The sequence below is a fragment of the Ilyonectria robusta genome (genome assembly GCF_021365365.1).
Source record: "Ilyonectria robusta strain PMI_751 chromosome Unknown BGZ61scaffold_29, whole genome shotgun sequence".
NCBI classification, from domain to species: Eukaryota; Fungi; Ascomycota; class Sordariomycetes; order Hypocreales; family Nectriaceae; genus Ilyonectria; species Ilyonectria robusta.
Window position 1 is genome coordinate 380,107 of NW_025764463.1, and position 19,045 is coordinate 399,151.

At 37.6% G+C, this 19,045-nt stretch overlaps 3 protein-coding genes across 3 annotated transcripts; 1 reads left to right on the plus strand and 2 right to left on the minus strand.

Moving 5' to 3' along the window:
- Nucleotides 1-7: 7 nt before the first annotated feature.
- BGZ61DRAFT_366339 (uncharacterized protein) lies at nucleotides 8-1,870 on the minus strand (the record flags this gene model as incomplete). Its single annotated transcript, XM_046241674.1, has 2 exons — nucleotides 8-895; nucleotides 1,427-1,870. 2 exons carry the CDS (start codon nucleotides 1,868-1,870, stop codon nucleotides 8-10), a joined length of 1,332 nt encoding a protein of 443 aa, XP_046097556.1.
- A 2,737-nt stretch (nucleotides 1,871-4,607) lies between these two features.
- On the plus strand, nucleotides 4,608-8,499 carry BGZ61DRAFT_461966 (SNF2 family N-terminal domain-containing protein). The gene is made up of 12 exons (XM_046247246.1): nucleotides 4,608-5,286; nucleotides 5,337-5,938; nucleotides 6,004-6,111; nucleotides 6,201-6,270; nucleotides 6,327-6,453; nucleotides 6,518-6,548; nucleotides 6,603-6,790; nucleotides 6,850-7,708; nucleotides 7,769-7,954; nucleotides 8,028-8,178; nucleotides 8,258-8,356; nucleotides 8,410-8,499. Exons 1-12 carry the CDS (start codon nucleotides 4,672-4,674, stop codon nucleotides 8,440-8,442), a joined length of 3,069 nt encoding a protein of 1,022 aa, XP_046097557.1. The 5' UTR covers nucleotides 4,608-4,671; the 3' UTR covers nucleotides 8,443-8,499.
- Nucleotides 8,467-12,363, minus strand: BGZ61DRAFT_366200 (NACHT domain protein; the record flags this gene model as incomplete). The annotated part of the gene is made up of 7 exons (XM_046241664.1): nucleotides 8,467-9,737; nucleotides 9,832-10,277; nucleotides 10,334-10,594; nucleotides 10,643-10,748; nucleotides 10,818-11,375; nucleotides 11,434-11,808; nucleotides 11,871-12,363. The coding sequence occupies 7 exons, from the start codon at nucleotides 12,361-12,363 to the stop codon at nucleotides 8,467-8,469; spliced, it is 3,510 nt and encodes a 1,169-aa protein (XP_046097558.1).
- Nucleotides 12,364-19,045: the final 6,682 nt, after the last annotated feature.

Sequence of the window (19,045 nt, forward strand, 5' to 3'; positions counted from 1 at the left end):
TTACCTATTAACTACCTATATGCGGAAGATTACTCGACCAGGTCGTTACAAAAGCATCCGACGGTAGAAAGGCCAACGAGCGGAGGACTTCCACGATTGTAAAGATTCGAGCAGCAACGAAAATCAGAGCGAACGTGAGATCGGAAAAGCCGGTGGCGGCGTTTTGTGCTCGGGGACGAACAAAAGTGCCAGAGACCCGGGAACCACAGGCACAGTTCCATATGCTTCTTACGATCATGTTTGTAGCCAGCCCGGCGGGCATGGCGAGTGCAGTGATGATGGAACTCGCTCGCCACAGCGTTCTCTCGACTTCTGTTGGAAACACGAACTCCCACGCTACGCAGTGTAGTGACCCAAGCAGGAAGACAGCAAAAGCAGTCCCCATAGCGAGTGTTGTATCACGTCCCGCACCAAAACGTCGTGTGTCTGCATGGACAGCGGTGTTGGGAATCCAAACGTTCTTTCTCGGCTGCCAAAAGGAGGTCGGGCCAACCGCGGCCAGACGGATGAGCTCTTTGTAAGTTGGGTAACGCGTTGCGGAGATGATGACAGAATACTGCACATCCTTTGGCTGATCGAGGAGAAGAAGATAGGTTATGGCCGTGCAGATGGCGTACGCTAGAGTGAGAATTTCCAGCTGGCTAGTTGCAAAACCCTTCTTGAGACGCGCACCCATTTGAATGAAGAACCAACCGATTTGCACCACCGCCACGATCTTAACAAAGAGGTCACCTTTATTTCGGTCTTCAACGTCATCCTCATGCAGAGAAGGCAGTTGTTCTAGGATCCCAAGCTCCCGGGCGAGTAGGATTTGGTTTGCGTCTAATACCCAAAGATCGCCCCCAAGAAGCGTAAGGTTGCACAACCAGTGATACAGAGACGAGGCAAACCGTGCCTTTTCCCAGTCACTGCCAAAGTCACTGAACGCGAGGTTCTGGAGAGCTTGGGAAACCAAGGCCATGTTGGTCTCGTCCGGTGTCCAGTCCACCAACCCAATCTGACGCGAGGATCCCATGACTGACAGGCGGGTTTTCCTTGCATCGGGGGATGTCCGACCGTTGAGAATAATTATAAGTTGGCGTTTGACGGATTCAGGTAGGGAATCGCCTCCAATAGGCACGTCTTTCAAGTTATTATTGACTGGTGATTCAGTTGGGATGCTTTCAACCTCATGGCCAACATCTTGCTCAGAGTTCCTGCTAGAGACAGCCTCTTTCGGAACGTTGCCAGGATGAATACCAATCTGATGAGATATTACTGGAGTTGTAACGACTGGTTCCTCATTCACGGGCTGCAAGGAAGGACTTGTCGTGGCTTCGTTAGAAGAAATGCCGGTCCCGGTATTATCCGTCGGAGACTGTGTTTCGTGTGGAGTGCTGTTCGGGGTTGGTTCTGGAGTATTAGGCTGATCGTGAGTCTCATTGACTGTTGAGGTCTCGTGGGGCATCTTCGGCGAAGTCTTTGTCGATTCCTCGAATTTGATGGCGATTCCGCCCATGTTGGCGAAGTAGCAATGGGTCCGACTCCAATGCACCTGATCTTCTTCTTTTAACTCTTCGAATCTTTTTTCAACACTCGATACGGAGAGATAGTCTGCCCAAGCCTTACCAAAAGGCCATTCGGGAGCTATTACATTCGCCATCATCCACATCAACTTCCAGAACAGTCGATGCGCGGACCTCAGGTATTTCTGTGCTTTTCCATTCGGAGTTGACTGCATCGGAACATTGAGATGAAGGATCGACCAAGTACAGATTAAGAGGACGCTGAGGCAGGTCCACAGAATATCGAGAGTCCCTCTCGTGTTGGGCGACGAAACGAAACCGACTCCATCTGGAGGCAAGGTGCAGTTGGTGCCGAAAGACTTCATAGCTCGGCGTTCGTGGTAAATTCTGGCGAATTTAACGGATTTATACTTCGTGGGATGGTATTTATTCGCAACGGGGATTAGATCTCAAGTTGGGCAAATGTAAAAAGATACAACACCGCGTTCGGAGGACGTAGTAATGATACTAGGTATGTTGTAGCGTGCCAACCCAGAAGTTAACATTCTATGAGAATACAAGGCATAGTTGGGAAAGGAAGAATTGCGTTGGTGCCTCATGGCAATCACTCGGGCGCCTGCGGTGCGTATAAATACCTGTGCAAGAGATGAGAAGGCTGCGGTCATCATTCAGATGCAGACTCTGGGGCTGAGCATCAACCATGAACCAATCATGCCTTGTACAGGTCAATAGATGAAATGTGCCAAGAGCGCCACCTCTGCACGCCTGTTTCAGCTCGCCTCTTATCCTGGCTCCAGTTGCTGTAATTCGCAGAAAGAGGTCCTGGTTCAACCTCTCGACTCGAAGCTGAAAGTTCCCGACAGGGTTAACTTGAAGGATCAAGCCGCGTCTCCTCTGTTCGGCTAGACGCTTGCACACCGCTCTCCATAGCTTGGTTCTACTGCTTGACATCGAGACTGTAGCTACGCCAGGCCGACTCAACTTCGTCTGGCTAGAGCACACAGATGTAAGACTACCTGAGCTTGTTCCGTGGCAGATGGAGCATGTCGTGGAATATGACACCTCCGAGCGGTGATGCGTGCAGTGTGCACTAGGGGGCCTCAAAAGCGACCCCCCTTTGAACGCGTTCCTCACACAAAACGAGTCACACGGGGCAGCCGCTTTTGAGGCCCCCTAGTATACGAAACTGCCGGTCTCATATGCAGGGGTCTAATCGCAAGCAGATAGCACAGCAATAGAGTAAAAAGAGCTGTAGAAAACGTGACCAAGCCCAAGCACGTAACAAAGCTCCCACCAGGGGCTCATCACTCTACCTGTCGGCACTGGATTAGGTAGCATTGAGGGATACTAACTCTACCATTACACATACGGAAATGTTCGGGAGCCGAAAAGAGGATAGCGAGAGAGACTACCGCCATTGTGGCTATTCTTAGATTTCAGCTGCTTATCTTGGCACACTCTTGTGTTGCTGAACGCTTCGTGCTGGTTGGTAACTAGGACGAGTCTAGGGCCGAGCGACCCGTCCGGTTCCTACTACTCTAGAGGCTGTCGTCCTACGCGTGCCAGGGAGTAGGGAGAGACCCAACGCGGCCCACAGCAGCGCGAGGAGACCGCGGACGGCGAACATCAATGGGAGCAAGCGCCTCCGTCGACCAGATTCTTGTTCTCATTTTCGCCATCAGCTGTTGCTTCTCTCTCTCCCAATACGGCGGGCGATGTACTATGTCGGGCCAATCATTGCGAAATGCACAAAAGGGCCTCGGCGGAGGTATAAGCCGCAACTCAGCCATGGTACAGCCTTGCTGGGCACTCACCAGGCTAAATGAATAGTGTAAAATCTATTAACTGTCAAACTGGGGGTCAATTTACGGTATCAAGAGGTTAGGGTACCCTAATAAACATATACCCAGAGGGGGGACTAGAAGCTCAACAGAAAAAAAAACACCAACAATAGTATCAACAATATAATTTACAGTATATAATTCCTTTTCAATGAAGCTATATATTCATCTTACATAACGGATACAAGTTGCACTGGAGCGGGTGCGGCACTTATTTGCACCGGCCCAGCCCTCTAGTGCAGGCATAACTCGCCGGTCTGGTCACCCCTCTTCCAGCTGGTCCAAATAACCAGCGGAGGAGGTATCAACATCATCATCATCAATGAATCAACCTCCAAGATCAGGATCAAGGTATAGAATTTCAGGCTACATGGGTTCTACATATCGCTACAATAATATCTTCTTCAACCTCTTGGCCGATCACCTCTTTGCGAATATAGCCATCTTTGATGCACTGTTAGTTGCCCTTGTTCTTGCTTTGAGCAAGTCCATCGGGGTGGCTGCCAGCATGACAAACCCCATTGAGCAGCTGTTCCTTGATATATTTGTGCATGCCTTTGTCAATGGTACCGAATGAATACCAACGGCCGAGTCCTGGGCTATCAAATATGTCGCTGGTATTCGTCATAAGAGCTTCGGCGACGTTGTGTGGGCGCGATACCACATCATGGGGGAGGTCGAGGGTCATAATGAAAGCCAGAAACGGCTCTAGGTCACCTCGCAACACATTTTTTCTTCATTTCCACCAAAGCCAGAGCACGCCCATTCTCGCAGCAACCATGGTTTCACGGCTCAGCGTCTCTCAATATAATTAGATCGATGCTATGATTGAGAGCGGCCTGTAGACTGGCGAGATAGCCAAGTCTGTCCGCTGCTGCAACCGCACCGTTCAATGACGATGGAAACGACGAGGCCTCCCGAAGAAAGCACCAATAAACCCGTGGAACCCCTTGATCCGTCCAGACAACGGAGCAGCCTCGGTCGTCGCATCGTCGGTATGCGTAATCCAGGGCGAGCTGGGTTTTCCTGCGCCATTTAACTGGTATCGATCAAATTGGATACACAAACCTACTTAATAAGTTAGGGACCTAATGAAATTAGAAAAAACATACACCCAATCAGACGCCTCAGACAATCTAGGCTCATGATATGTCAATGGCAGTATCCCAGTAAGGGAAATTCCAATACCTGCTGACGTAAGACAGAAATACGCCTTGTGAAAGCCCAGGCGCCAAGCTTGCTTGGAACACAACTTCTGGCAGCCTGATCTACGGAGACGCATTTTTCAACCACCTACGTATCGAATCGAATGCCGAGAAGACGCCATGGACTGGGATATAGTTGAAGAGACCTCGCTGAATAATGCAGGGATGAAGAGGGAGTTCCCGTTTGTGGAGGAGGACGTCGCGATGGAGAGCAAGCGGCAGGCGGTCGGTGAAGGGATCGATGTTGGGGCTGGAACAGACATGAGTTTGATGGGCTCCCACGACCTGAATGGGATGACTGGGTATTCGCAGTTGCTGCCATCGGGCCATGAAGCTTCAACCGGAATTTACGAGCCTCTCAGCGGAATGTGTTCGCCGTGGGGCGAGCAGTATGGGGGAGCATTCTGGAATCCTACTCCCCATGGTATGCTGTTCCCTATGACTGACTTTGATGCTGCCTTTGGGTTGCAGAACACCTTGGTACCCTCTTGGGAAAATTCAGAGGTTCTGTTGGAGCCATTCCCGGGGATGGAAACGCCGGAAACCGCGCATATTGCTATGGATGACGGCGAGTTGGAAGAGATAGCTCCGTCACAGGAAGCACCGACAGAGATGGAGGAGCTACAGGAAGTTTCGAGTGAGAAAAAGGAGGGCGCAAGTGATAACTTGTCAACTCCAGTCGAGGGGGTCACGAAGATGGAATCTCCGTCGGAATACGACACATGCTTCGGCGTGGTAAGTAATGTCACCGCTCCCATCCCTCTTTGAGATCTAATACGTTTTAGGTGCTCGTGCAAACTACATTGAACACGTCTGCGTCGGAACCCGATGGCCCATCATTTGTAGTTCGCGCGAGTGGCAATGTTATCAGTCTCTACGAAGAAACCGACAAGTTTGTGGGCGTCTTCATCTGCGATGGTCTCAGTTCGCTCTTTGGACAGTTCTCGGTCCATACCACAGCCACATTCGCTCCTGAAAAGCCCAACGAAGGCCATTGTCCCAAAGGAAGCAAAGCTAGCAAGGCCCAGGCACAGGAATCGCACATTGCCGGAAGGCTAACTCGAGTCGTCATCTATGGTTTATTCGCCGACAAAGACCTGATTGGGAAACATCTTTCCGAGGCGGAGTTGTATCTTCAGCATCCTACACTGGACGAGTACGACCAGAGTGTGGAGTACTTTAACCCACATTTCTTGTTACGCCCGGGCGCAAAGATGCCTAGGATCGAAGAGTTGAGTCTCCAGACTGAAGACGAAACGACACCTGCCCCGACCATACTGGATGAAGTCAGCAAAGGGAGGATATGGAGAGTATTCGACTCGGCGAGTGGAGGGGAGGTGATACCCGAAGTCACATCCAGTCCAAGATTGAAGGCCACCCTAAAAGAGTACGTCTACCGAATCGTTTGCTGAGCGCCGCAATACACGCATAGAGTTGCTGATTTGAAGACAGGCATCAACTAGCCGCGCTAGAGATGATGGTTGAGAGGGAATGCGGTGTCATCGAAGCCGCAAGGTTTCCCACGTTGTGGGAGCCCTCACCTCATGCCGCGAATCCAAGGTGAGAGGCATTCTCGGAGATACGACCTCCGCCTCACAACAAACCGATGCATTATATCATGTGGAAGATGGAACGCTAAGCCTTTTCAGATATAGGAATAAAGTTACCGGATGGTTTGAGAAGAACCCGGCAAGTCTACATGGCGGCATTCTAGCTGATGTAAGTTTATGAATGGGAGCCCTTCGGTGTCGAAGAACAAAGTTGACGATATAAAGGAAATGGGACTGGGTAAAACTTTGAGCACCCTCGCTCTTATTTGCTGGTACCTTGATGCGAGGGATGAGGGTAAGATCGAACGTGCAAACGACTGCAGTCCGACCCTAGTTATTGTCCCAAAGTCGAGTAAGTTTTGTTATAGCACAGTTGACAACATCGCTGTGACGGTCAACGCGACTAACTATGTTAGCACTTATTGGGTGGGAGACCCAGATTCAGAAGTAAGTTTTTCTGACCCTATAGTCAGTAGTCTATCCATTAATATCAATCAATAGGCACATATTTGATGGAGCAATGAAAGTCACTCGATACCACGGCCCATCCAGGCACGACCGGATTCGCGAGCTAGCAGGATATGACATTGTACTCACAACGTATGAAGTCCTTCGCCAGGATTTTGCCGCAAAAGATGAGAAGGATACAATCTACTCTCACAGATGGCGTCGAATAGTTCTTGATGAAGGTCAGGGAAATCAGTGGACTCCAGGGAGTTTCGACCTCAGCTGACATGAGTAACGATAGCCCACCGCATAAGATCACGTTCCTCGCAACTCTATCACGCCGCCATAGCAATCTCGAAGCTCTCCCAAACTCGCTGGTGTCTTACAGGAACCCCGATCCACAATTCTCTCGACGACTATGCCGCGCTCCTATCGTTTCTCCAGGTCCATAGCCTGCATGAGAAGAAGTTTTTTGATAGATTCGTCGCTACGCCTATTAAAGAGAACCAGCCCTACGGTATAGAGCGCCTTCAAGTCCTTGTTCGCGCAACAAGCTTGCGGCGTACGATGGCACTCCATGGCGCTCGCCTCGGCCTTCAATCCCGATCTGAGATGGTTGATTTCGTGGAGTTAAGTGCCAGCGACGCAGAGTTGTACAGGTTCTTTCAAGAAAAGAGCTTCCGTATGGCAAAGGGTATGGGCAAAGGCCAGGGAAAGAAAGCGCCAGGAGCGGGAGTCAACAGGGGAGATGGTAACATTCTCTCCCTCGTTCTCTTCCTTCGGTTTATCTGCAACTACGGGGAGAGAATCCTGCCCAAGTCGGCTCTTGAAGCGTGGAAGCTCAGGGACTTGGACGCGATCGACTTGCCAATGCAGCAGTTGCGAAGATCCTGCGCAAGGTGCAAGGCGTCGTTGAGACGGACTGAACATGTCGACGCCTTGCCTTGCGGGCACGAGATTTGCTCGTCTTGCCTGCTTGTTACTGACGAGACTGATGACGAGGAGGACACATTGCTTGATGGGTGCTCTGCTTGTCAACAAATTTCTGGCTTCGGGTCTAAGCCTTGTAATTCTTTGGGTCGCTCAGCCAAAGTTGAGGCGTTGATACGAAACCTTCGCAGTGAGCAAGAGCCGCGCGCCGATGGCACTGTTAGCAAGAGGTGGGTGTAACGCAAGAAGTCTGCTGTGGTGACCGAAAGCTAATCAAGACTCCTTAACAGCGTAATTTTCAGCTGTTGGACTAAGATGATGGACCACGTGCAAAGGGATCTCGAATATGAGGGGTTCAACCTTGAGCGGATTGACGGCCAAGCTACATTGGATCAGCGGTGGAGAGCAATTCGTCGCTTCAAGGAGGACTCAACTTGTACAATCATGTTGGCAAGCATTGGGAGCGCTGGCGAAGGGTACGTGATCTCCTGGTTTACCCCGTTCTACCTGAGTGACGTTAAATTATGGCTAAAATGATCGAATATGCAGCATCGATCTCATATCAGCCTGCCACGTCCACATCCTGGAACCACAATGGAACCCAATGACCGAATCGCAAGCCATCGGTCGCGTTCACAGGTTTGGGCAGAAGCAAAGAGTGACAGTAACGAGGTACATCGTCAAGAAGTCGATCGAAACGGTAGATTATTCCCTGATCCCTCCATTATTGCCACAGAGCACCCGTCGTTCTAGGACCTCTATCTAACAAACCATGATAGTATATCCAATGGATCCAGGTCGAAAAGTTGCGCCTCATCTGTCAGTCCATCGATCAAGATTCGATTTCCCAGGCAGAAGTCGACGGGATGCGGTGGAATGTAGGTTATTTGAATTGTCACCGTCATCAGTTTGCTGACATTGCTATATATAGCGGCTCCAGGACATCCTCTCATTGGATATGTAGAGATAGCTAGCTCTTGTTTTCAGGTCAATCAATTGGTACAGGCGGGTTATCGCTATTCCTCCGTGCTTCTTTTGCCTCCTCAATAAGCTCCTCCCAAGAAATCTTCAGCCATTTGTGAAGCCCGCTTGGCCCCTTCAGTTCCGAGACTGCCCCCTTTATGGCAGATGGATTACGGGCCGTGCACTCGGGATCAGCTCCTTGGTAAAGTAGAAATCGCATCAACTTGGCTGATTCGAGTGTGTCCTTCTTTGCCGCGAAAAGAAGTGGCGGGCCCATCCGAATTGAGTCGGCGTAATCGACTGCAGCGCTATGTTGACAGAGCCAACCAGCCAACCTAATCGAGCGAGTCGTGTTTGCCACAAAACACAGAGCTGAACTCCAAGACTGCATTGGTACCTTGGAGGACTCATAGAGCTTACTCCAGACTGAAATGAGCAAGGTTTCCTTCAAATAGTCTCTGCGCGTTGATTCAATCCATCCTTGTTCAAAGCAGTTTGGCCGATGCTTTCTTTCAAATTTGTGTGCACTGGCACTCGATGCCGCATATAGCCATGTTTCCACGTATTGATACATTTCTTCTGGATCTTCGGATTCCAGCAGCGCCGCCCAGACTTTGTATGTAGGCCGGTATTTGCCCGATTCTATAGGTATCTCGCGGGACATGGTCTGAATCCATCTCAATATTTCGCGATTTTGACTTTTCAGAGCGGCTGCTATAAGACCTTCACGGTCAAGCATGAAGTTGTGAGAGTACAATTTGGAAACAAGAACCTCCATCAGTTCATGCGTCCCACAGGACGCTGCTTCCTCAAGCAACTCAAGCTGGATGTATCTGGAAAGGCAATCAAACACTTGCTTTGCAGCGCCGCCTTCAACGACTTTATTTTCCCTGATAAGTGCTTTTAGGACAGCAACCCTTTCATCATCGCTCACTGTAGCGGCCAAGACCAGCTCAGGAGGTTCGTTGACTCTGTGGGCTTTGTCCAGGTGGCGATCTCGCATTTGACGAGAGACAAATCCAATATCTTGGTACTCGCAATCGATGACCTCGCAAGTCCATGGGCGATCATGAGTCTTGGAGTGTTCGTGCCTGTCTCTGCGGGTTTCGAAACCAAGACGTTGGTAATCACAGCCAACAAAGCTGCATTTGAATGGCCGACCGTAGTGGCGATGGACATCTCGACAGTAGCACAGGTCTCGATGACTGGGCAATGGGCAGATTAGACTGTCGAGGGTCGTATGAAGAGAGGCCGTGATATGCCGTATGAGTAACGGGTCTCCGGTTTGCCATTCGCCTGGGCCGTAAAGTCCACGATTAGTCCGCGAAGAAAATCATCAATAGTATCAAGTATGCAATGAAAGGAGGGAATTTTAGGTTAGGCACAGAACGTTGCTCACCTTTTCCCAACTCGAAGAGTCGTGTACTGGCTTCTCGGTGAAATTCCAACTCGTTGCATACAAGTTCATACGCATCCTTGCCCGTTTCTGTGCGGAGTGCCTCCAGCGCTACGCGATCGGTCCGCTCCTCCGACGGAAGGTAGTGTTCACTAGCACGTACTGCTAAAAGGTCGAGAATAGCAATAAGTTGGGTCAATTCTGTAGAGTCCTTAGTCACAGCTACCATTTTCACGTAGGACTCTACAAGGCGCGACCAATTGTCTGACGCAAAATGATGAAGGCGGTATACTCCGCGAATGACGTTGTTTTGGAACAAGTCGTCGTCAATGTTGCTATCATGGTGATGTTGGCTGAGGTACGTTATACAGCACTTCGCTAGACTCAAGACGTATTGAGCAGGATCAAGCGAGTTTTGAATCATGGGGCTGAAGAAGTATCTGTGGAGATTTTAGAATCAAATTCCACGGCCTTCTTTGGGCGAATGTTTACTTACTCCTTGGCGGTGAAGTGCACGAGATGAAGCTCTCCGTCGACTTCCTCTACTACTGGGCCGCATAAGCGAACCAGCGACAAGGTAGATAGGCCTGTGGGATCCTGATCCAAATCGCCAATGTTGACGATAAGGGCTTGCTCAAGCTCTCGGATTGTTAGCGACACAGGCGAATGGCCGATCCACCCCAACACTTTCCGGGCTTTTTCGCGAGCAGCTTCGTTGGGAAGATTCTCGTTTATTCGCGTGAATATTCTCCCATACCTGTTAAGCTGTTAGATTGAAGAGCACTAGGGAGGCAATTCAACATACGCAGCATTGAGATCGGTAGGCAGGACTTTGAGATCACGTCGTATCTCCGAAACTGAGTGAAGGAAGTCTAGACCCTTTAAGATCAGATGAGCATAGAGGAACATTCCTAGTTGTAAATAAGTCTCTGCACTCGAATTTCTTAGAGACCTGGTTTGGTTGTGGTGCTCGAAAATACCTTTGGCTTGGTCGGCGAGAGCGCTTATCAGTCCCCCAATTTCAGTCGAGTCTTCTGGGCTAAGAATACGGTCCTGAAGCCAATCGTGATATCGGCCCATGGCGAATGCGTGGATGATTGGTGTGTTTTGGGTATCGATACGGATAGATTTCGATGTCTTTTCAAGTAAGGCCGTGATATCAGCTTCCGGTCGACTGCAGACCAGGACACGAGCTTCATCACAGTCACTGGAGACTTTTAGCATCTGACGAAGCAAGCGGACCCTTTCGGCCTGCTCAATTTCGTCCAACCCATCAATGACAATACGGACGGGCCCTGCACCATGAATAAGATTGGAGAGAAGGCTGACTGCAGATGCAAGATCAAACTCGAGGGGGTCCCGGTTGCTATAACGGACCATATCCTGAAGATTTGGGCCTTTTCGGGCGAGCTGAAAGATGAGGGAGTGAATCACCGACATCGCGGAGGTGTCTTGATGCTCATGGGATAGAAACACGAACAACGTGGGTCCAAGTAATATCGAGGCGTTGACGATGGATGCCGCAAGATATGTTTTACCTATGCTCAAGGTCAATCACGAACACTAACGCACGGAATGAAGAACTCAAGTCGTTACCTGCTCCAGGAATTCCACAAAGCCAGATGATTTTCGAGGAGTCTTTGGTGGCTTGCAGCCATTTGCTCAAGTCTGGGTCCTTGGCCAGCCAGTCTCCTGTCCCTTCGCAAACACGGCCCCGCAAGAAGTTGAGCTTCTTGCCATAAAATGTCGGTGCTATGGCTGTCTCTACAGCGGCGTATTCCTGCATCCTGTTCGCTTCCTCCAACTTGGCAAAGTTCTCGATCTCAAGTTGGCGTGCGTCGTACGCTTCCTGGATAACTTCCAGACGGACTTCGTTCCGCAAGTGGTATGTGTGGTCCTTTATCCTGCCAATGACAAGCTCTATCTCTTCTTTCTTCTTCGGCCAGAATGCCTCGAACATAGACTTCAACTCTGGTTATAGGCAGTAAGTCACGAGAACCAATAGTAACAGCGGTCAGATTGTGACAACTTACTTGCCATTCGGAAGAACTTGAGAGAAACCAAGTAGAAATCCAGTATGTCCTGGAATAGGAGGGCGAGGACATCGTTGATATGTTGCTTGTTACTAAAGAGTTTCGCCGTGTGATCGAACTCTGAAAGAAGGTTTCCGATCTCTTCGGTAGTCTTCACCAATGCATTGAGGGACCCTGTCAAGGTACTGGTCCACTGGATAAGCAGTCTGATCGGACCCCAGATGAGAGCTAGAATGTCGGGTTTTGCCTGGACGAAGGTGTCGATAGCTCCCGTGTAAGCAGTCATGCGGTCCAAGAACGGCTTGATCCTTGCCAAATTTCTGAGGTGGTCGCCTCTTCCTTGGACTTTCTGGAGCTGGTCGGTCAAGTCGTACACCTGGTCGATGGAGGTCGTCGCGAGTATCTGCGAGTACAGAGCCTGATCCCTCAGTCCCTTTTTGAACTCGCGGATGGCTTTGTTGAAGGCCGCTTGGGCTGGCTCGGGAGAGGACATTTTTGACGACATCCTGTAGCTTTATTGATGGAAGCCTAGGCCGTATGCCTGACTTTGCCTGTCTGTTAAAAGCTATGTGAAGAAGTGAAGATATCAATCAGGCTGTGAGATTCACGAATCACTGCCCCAGGCACCCAGCAATTGATACCTAACGGGGGCGAGGCGTTTAATATCACGTGATATTTTGCACCGACCTGCGAATAAAATCCGTTTTATAAGCAGTGTTGGAGGGAAACCCTGTATAAGGAAACCTTCAGTAGATTGATATCTGGTCTTTAGTTATAATAACGAGACTAAAAGGCTCCTTATCTAGCTAATCTAGAGGACCCGGATTAATAAATATAATTATTATTAATTTAAATAATAATATAATAATTAAATTAACTATATTAAATTTAATAATTAATAGTTAGATTTTTATAATAAAGCTATTTATATTATAATTTATATAGCTTTTATAATTTATTTTAAAATTAATTTTTCTATTAATTTTATTAAATTTTATTTATTTTATAAATAATATAATATTAATTATTATTAAAAAGATTTTTTTTAAGATTTTTAAAAATTAAATTAATTAAAATAAAGTTTTTTAAATTAAGATTTTTTTAATTAAAATTTAAAAATTAATTAATTTAAATTAAAAAATTAAATTTTTAAAAAAATTAATTAAATTAATTTTTAATAATTATTTTTATTAAATTTTTATATAATAAATTAAATTAAAATTACTTTAAATTTAATAATTATTTAATAAAAAAATTTTTATAATTTTAATTATTATTTTTAAATTATTTAATTTAATAAAATTTAATTTAATTTATTAGAAATAAAATTTTTAAAAATAAAATTTTTTATTAATTAAATTTTAAGAATTATAATTAAAATTATTAAAAATATCTATTTTAATAGTAATTACTTAAAAAGCTTAAATTTTAAATTTTAAATATTATTTTTAAGAAATTAATAATTAATTTTTATTATTTTTATTAAAATTTTTAAATTTAATATTTTAATTTAAATAATAATATTAAAATTATAATAATAAAATTATAATAATTACACTAAAAACTCCTACAACCCAACCTCTAAAACACCCCAAAATCCCCAATACCCATAATATCCCAAGTTATTTAAATCCCCCCTCCAGCCAGCACCCTAGATAGCTAGCATTCATACCAGCCCGACACAGCACAATAACTCCTAGAACTAGAGGTTATATTTTTCACAGCTAATTTCTATAAGGAACTTTTAGCTCCTATTATTATTGGTATTTTTAATATTATTAGCTAGGTTATATAATATGCCCATTTCTATCCGGATGAATATAATATTAATGCCGGTAGCCTGACTTCCCTATAGATTAGCTCTGTTTTTATTATTAAGAAATAGATTGCATCTAAAAATAGCTAATATAATTCTTTAGTTTCTATCTAGGTGTTTTAGATAGTATAGTAAGAGATTTAGGAGGTTTTTTTTTCTAAGGAATTTTAAATAGTTATCTAGCTTATATTTTTCTTTTTTATCTTAAAGATTCTAATAGAATTCTATATTATATTAGAATCTAGATTTATATTTCTAATATATAGGGATATATATAATAAGAGTCTTATAATTAATAGTAATTAATATAATAATAAGTTATTTAAATAAAATTTATTAAGATAGAATAAGTATTAAAAAGAAAGTTAATTTTTTAATAATAAGAAATATTAATTTTTTTTATATTTTATTATTTAAAATAAGATTATTATTTTAAGATTATTAATTATAAATAGTAAGGTTATTAATTATAAATAATAAAATTAAAATTAAAAAAGTTAAATAAAAATTTTAAATAAAAATTAGTAGGTAATAATTTTATTATTTAGCTACTATTTCTTTTAATATTAAATATAGCTTTTATTATTTATTTTTACTATTTAAGATTATTATATAGCTTTAATTTATTTAATAATATTAAATAAAGTTAAAAAAAACTAAATAATAATAAAATAATAAAATAAAATTTTAATTAAATATTATAGAATTTTATTTATAATATTTAGAATATTTAAGAAATTTTCTTATTAATTTATAAATTAAAAATAAGCTATATAAAAAATTTAAATAAAAAAAATTAAAGATTTTAATAATTTTAATATATAATTTTATAGCTTATATAATATTATTAAGTTAATTTTATTAATTTAAATTTAAATTTTTTAAGAGATTTATTAAAAATTTTTAAAAAATAAAATTTTAAAATTTTAAATTATAATAAAAATTCTAACTATATATAGAAGTTAATTATTAAAGTTTATAAAAATTATTTAAAGCTTAAAATTAAGATAATAATTAGGTTATTAAATTAATTTATAATAAAATATTTAATTAAAATAATAATAATAATTATAATTTAAATTAAAATAAAAAAATAAAAAAATAAAATTTTTATTATAAAATTATATTAATTAAAAAAGAAAAAATATAAAATTAAATAATTAAATTTAAATAATAAAAAGAAAATTAAGCTTAATAATAATTAAAATTAAGATATTTTTATTTATAAAGCTTATAAAAGTAAATAGTATATTTAGAAGAAATACTATTATATTTTTCTATTTAAGATTTTAATTTAATTTAAAATAGCTTTTATTATTAAAAATAAAATTATATATTAACTTTTTAATTAAAAATAAAAAAACTAACTTATAATTTTTAAAATTAAATTATTTAAGTTAAATTAATTAAGTTAAAAAGTTAGCTATTATAATAACTTAATATTTTTAATTAAAATAGCTTTTTTGATATTAAAATATTTACTATAAATAATATAATATAAGCTATATTAATAATATAAAAGGGAATTTTACAGAGGAATTCTATAAAGGGAATTAATCCCTCTATAAGTAGGTATATATAAAGAGTAGTAAAAATTAATATCCCTTCTTTAAAAGGAAATTACTATTTATTTATAAAGGAATTCTAGGGGAATTTCTTAGAGACTACTAGGAAATTTCTAGGCTATATTACTATAAAAACTTCCTTAGTAATTTCTATAGTAATTCTAGTATAGAAATTCCACTGGAAGTTCCCGGAAATTATTAGAGATTAATATAAGTTTTTAGTTATTCTAGACTTTCTAGTTAGTATTGGGATATTCTAGGATATTCTATAATAATAAATATTAGCTATTTTTAACTTTAAAATTATAATTTATATTTTTAATTAAATTAGCTAATTTTTAGAATATTAGCTTATTAAGTTTCTTAATATTCTTATTATTAAAAAATATAAAATTCTAATTTAAAAATATAATAAAATTAATATTATAATTAATAAATTTAAGAGTTTTAAAGTTATTACTTTAAATAATATAATTTATTATTTTAACTTTTCTTATAACTTAATATCTTTATAAAAGCTATAATAGTAAAGCTATTAGTAGAATATATATTTAAATTTTAACTATTTTAAATTTCTAAATAATTTAATTATATACTTTTTATTTAATTATTATAATTAATTTATTTTAAAATATATTTCTATTAATTTTTTTATTTTATTTAATATAATTAATTTAATTTATTAATTTAATTTAAGATAATTAAGTAAGATATATACTATTAGTATTTATAGTTAAATTATTTAAAATCTTAAGTTTTAAAAAGACTTATTAATAAAATTATAAAAGCTTAAATTAAAGAGATTATAATAATTAACTATAATAACTATAATACTTTTAAGATTATTTAATAAATTAGCTAGATTTTAAAAAACCTTTTAATTAAACTTAAATTAAGATTAGTAATTAACTTTTATAACTTAAAAGATAACTTTAATAGATATATTAATTTACTATTAATAATAAATTGCTATTTTAGTTATATTTAAAATTATTATCTTAAGATTTAAAAGTAGGTTAAGCTTATAAAGATTTTTAAAGTCTTTTTAAGCTATTTTTTTTATTAATTTAATTTAAAGCTATAAGTAGTTAAATATAATAAAGAAATTCTAGGAAAATTAAAAGATTATTTCTATTTAATATATTAGTTTTTTACTAGAATAAGTATTATTATAAAGTTAATAGCTATAAATATAGCTATTTAAAATAGTAAAATTAAGCTATTTAATAAGATTATTAAGATTAAAATAAAAGCTTTATAATTAAAAGCTTAATTTTCTATCTTTTTTTAAATTAAGATTTATAAAATTACTATTTTATTGGTGGGAGATGCACTTAGTGCGGACAGGGCCCGCGACAGTAAGGGTCAGAGATACCCTACAGTTCAGGGACAAGAAGGTCCTGCAGCTAAGACCAGCGGAGGGAAATCGGCGTAAAAGATATGTCAAGCACTTGATCAAGTGCTCCTAAATAGAATAGGATAGGATAATCAATTAGGAAGGGATAAGAGCTGCTGCGACAGCTGGTCAAATAGCAAGTTAAGCAACAAAGATTGTCTTTAAAAAGTTCAAAATTGAAAAAGGGAAAAAGCATGCCCTTCCTTGTAGAGGATGAGCTTGTCCTTTAAGTAGTATCTAGTCTTACAGGCTAGACCTACTGCTATTAAACTCCCGTGTGTCTGTTAGCACTATTATACTATTTATTTTTATAATTAAACTTCTAGAGTAATTAATAACTAAAATATTCTATATATTTAGTTTTATATAGCTATAGCCTAATAAAATAGTTATAATTAAAAATATAAAGTTCTTTATTTAAATTACCTATAAATTTATAAATTAAAAGCTTTTACTATAACTTAAAATATCTTAAAAAATAAGAAGAAGTAATAGAGGTTAAATTTCTATATTTAAATTAGCTATTTTATAGAATATTAATTAATTAATATTTATTATATTTAGAATTTATTTATTAAAAAGGTTATTTTTATAAAAGATATTATTTTTAATAAAGATAACTAATTTAATAGAAATATTAATTAGCTATAAGATAACTTATTATATATTAAAAAAAAAAGCTAAACTATTTATTAAAATAGATAGAAGTAACTTAATTAAATTAATTATTAAAAGAAATAGCTAGTAGCTTAATAAATAAATAGAAATTAACTTACTATAAAAATTAAAATAATATTTATAATAAGAATTAAAATAATTTAACTAATTTAAATTTAAGAAATTAAGCTAAATAGATTAATTCTATTTTATATATAAATAAATTAAATAATAAAAATATAAAAATAACTTTTTTAAAGATTAAATTTAATTAACCTATTAAAATTATAAAGCTTTTTAATAATAAAGTTAAAAAAGATTCTTAAGAAAAATTAAAAGAAGAATATAATATCTTAAATAGTAGTTAATTTAGATTTTCTAAAATCTATAAATATAACTACTTAATATTTATATTTTTACTACTAGTAATACTTTTAATAATAATAATTTAAAATATATTTAATTAATTTAATAACTTAAATTTTAAAGATATTATAATTTCTAAAATTAAATAGCTTAATATTTAAAAAGTAGCTTTTAATATTAGAAGATTAACTAATAAAATTAGTATTCTTAAAGAAAAAGTTATTAATAAAGCTAAGTTATAATAGCTATTAAAGAAATTTAAGTTTATTTATTATAATTAACTTTTAAAGTTACTATAATATTATTAGAATTTTTAAAATTATTTAATAGAAGTTTAATTTAAATAGGCTAAATAAGATTATTTATAAAATTATAAGAAAATAGAATTTTAAGCTAAAATTAATAGAGATAATTTAAGAATTTTAAAAAAATAAACTCTTAATTATATATAAGTTTATATTTATAAGTTTAATAAGTATAATTACTATTTAAAGTATAAAGTTAAATTAGTTATATAAAAAAATTAATAGTTAAAAAAATTAAATAAAAAGATTTATATTTTTACTTTAGCTAGATAGTTATTTTAATTACTTATTATAATAATAGCTTATTTTAATTTAGATTTTATATAATATAATATTATTAATATTTTTATTAATATTAAGCTAAATTATTAAATTTTAATAAGATTACTATTTAAATATAATTATAATAAAAAGATTCTATTAATTTAAAAAGCTTTATATAATTTATAGAAATTTTCTTTTTTTTAATAAAAAAAACTTATAGTTATATTAAAAAAGCTAAACTTTAAGCTAATTTAATATAAGCTTTATTATATAATAAAAAATAGAATTATTATCTTTTTTTATATTAATAATATTATTTTTATTTATTAAAAGAAAAAATAAAAGAAAATTTAAATAGCTATAACTAGCTTTAAAGCTTATTATAATTTAATTAGTAAATAGAATTTTTAGTAATTTCTAAAAATTAAAATTATTTAAAATTATAAAGCTAGCTTAATTTAGCTATTTTAATTTTTATATTTTAATAAAATTATTAATTTAATAAATAACTTAAATTAATAATATTAAACTTCTATAAAAAAGAATTTTTTATAATTATATTAAAAATAAATTATAATTTTCTTAATAAAATAATATTAATAAAAAATTAAATTATTATAAAATTATAAATTAAATTCTTTTATATCTTAAGAAAATTAATAGCTTAATTTTTTAATTTAATTAAAATAATTAGTTTTTTATAACTAATAATACTTTTTATATAAATAATTTTAATTAAAAAAATTCTTAAATTTATATTATAAAATTATTTAAAAAAATAATTAAATAAAAAATTAATAAATAAG

Coding starts and splice junctions, on each gene's coding strand:
- BGZ61DRAFT_461966 (XM_046247246.1), top strand. CDS start 4,672: ATGGACTGGGATATAGTTGAAGAGACCTCGCTGAATAATGCAGGGATG. Junction 6,271..6,326: donor ATGGCGGCATTCTAGCTGAT/GTAAGTTTATGA, acceptor GACGATATAAAG/GAAATGGGACTGGGTAAAAC. Junction 8,179..8,257: donor TCAAGAAGTCGATCGAAACG/GTAGATTATTCC, acceptor AAACCATGATAG/TATATCCAATGGATCCAGGT.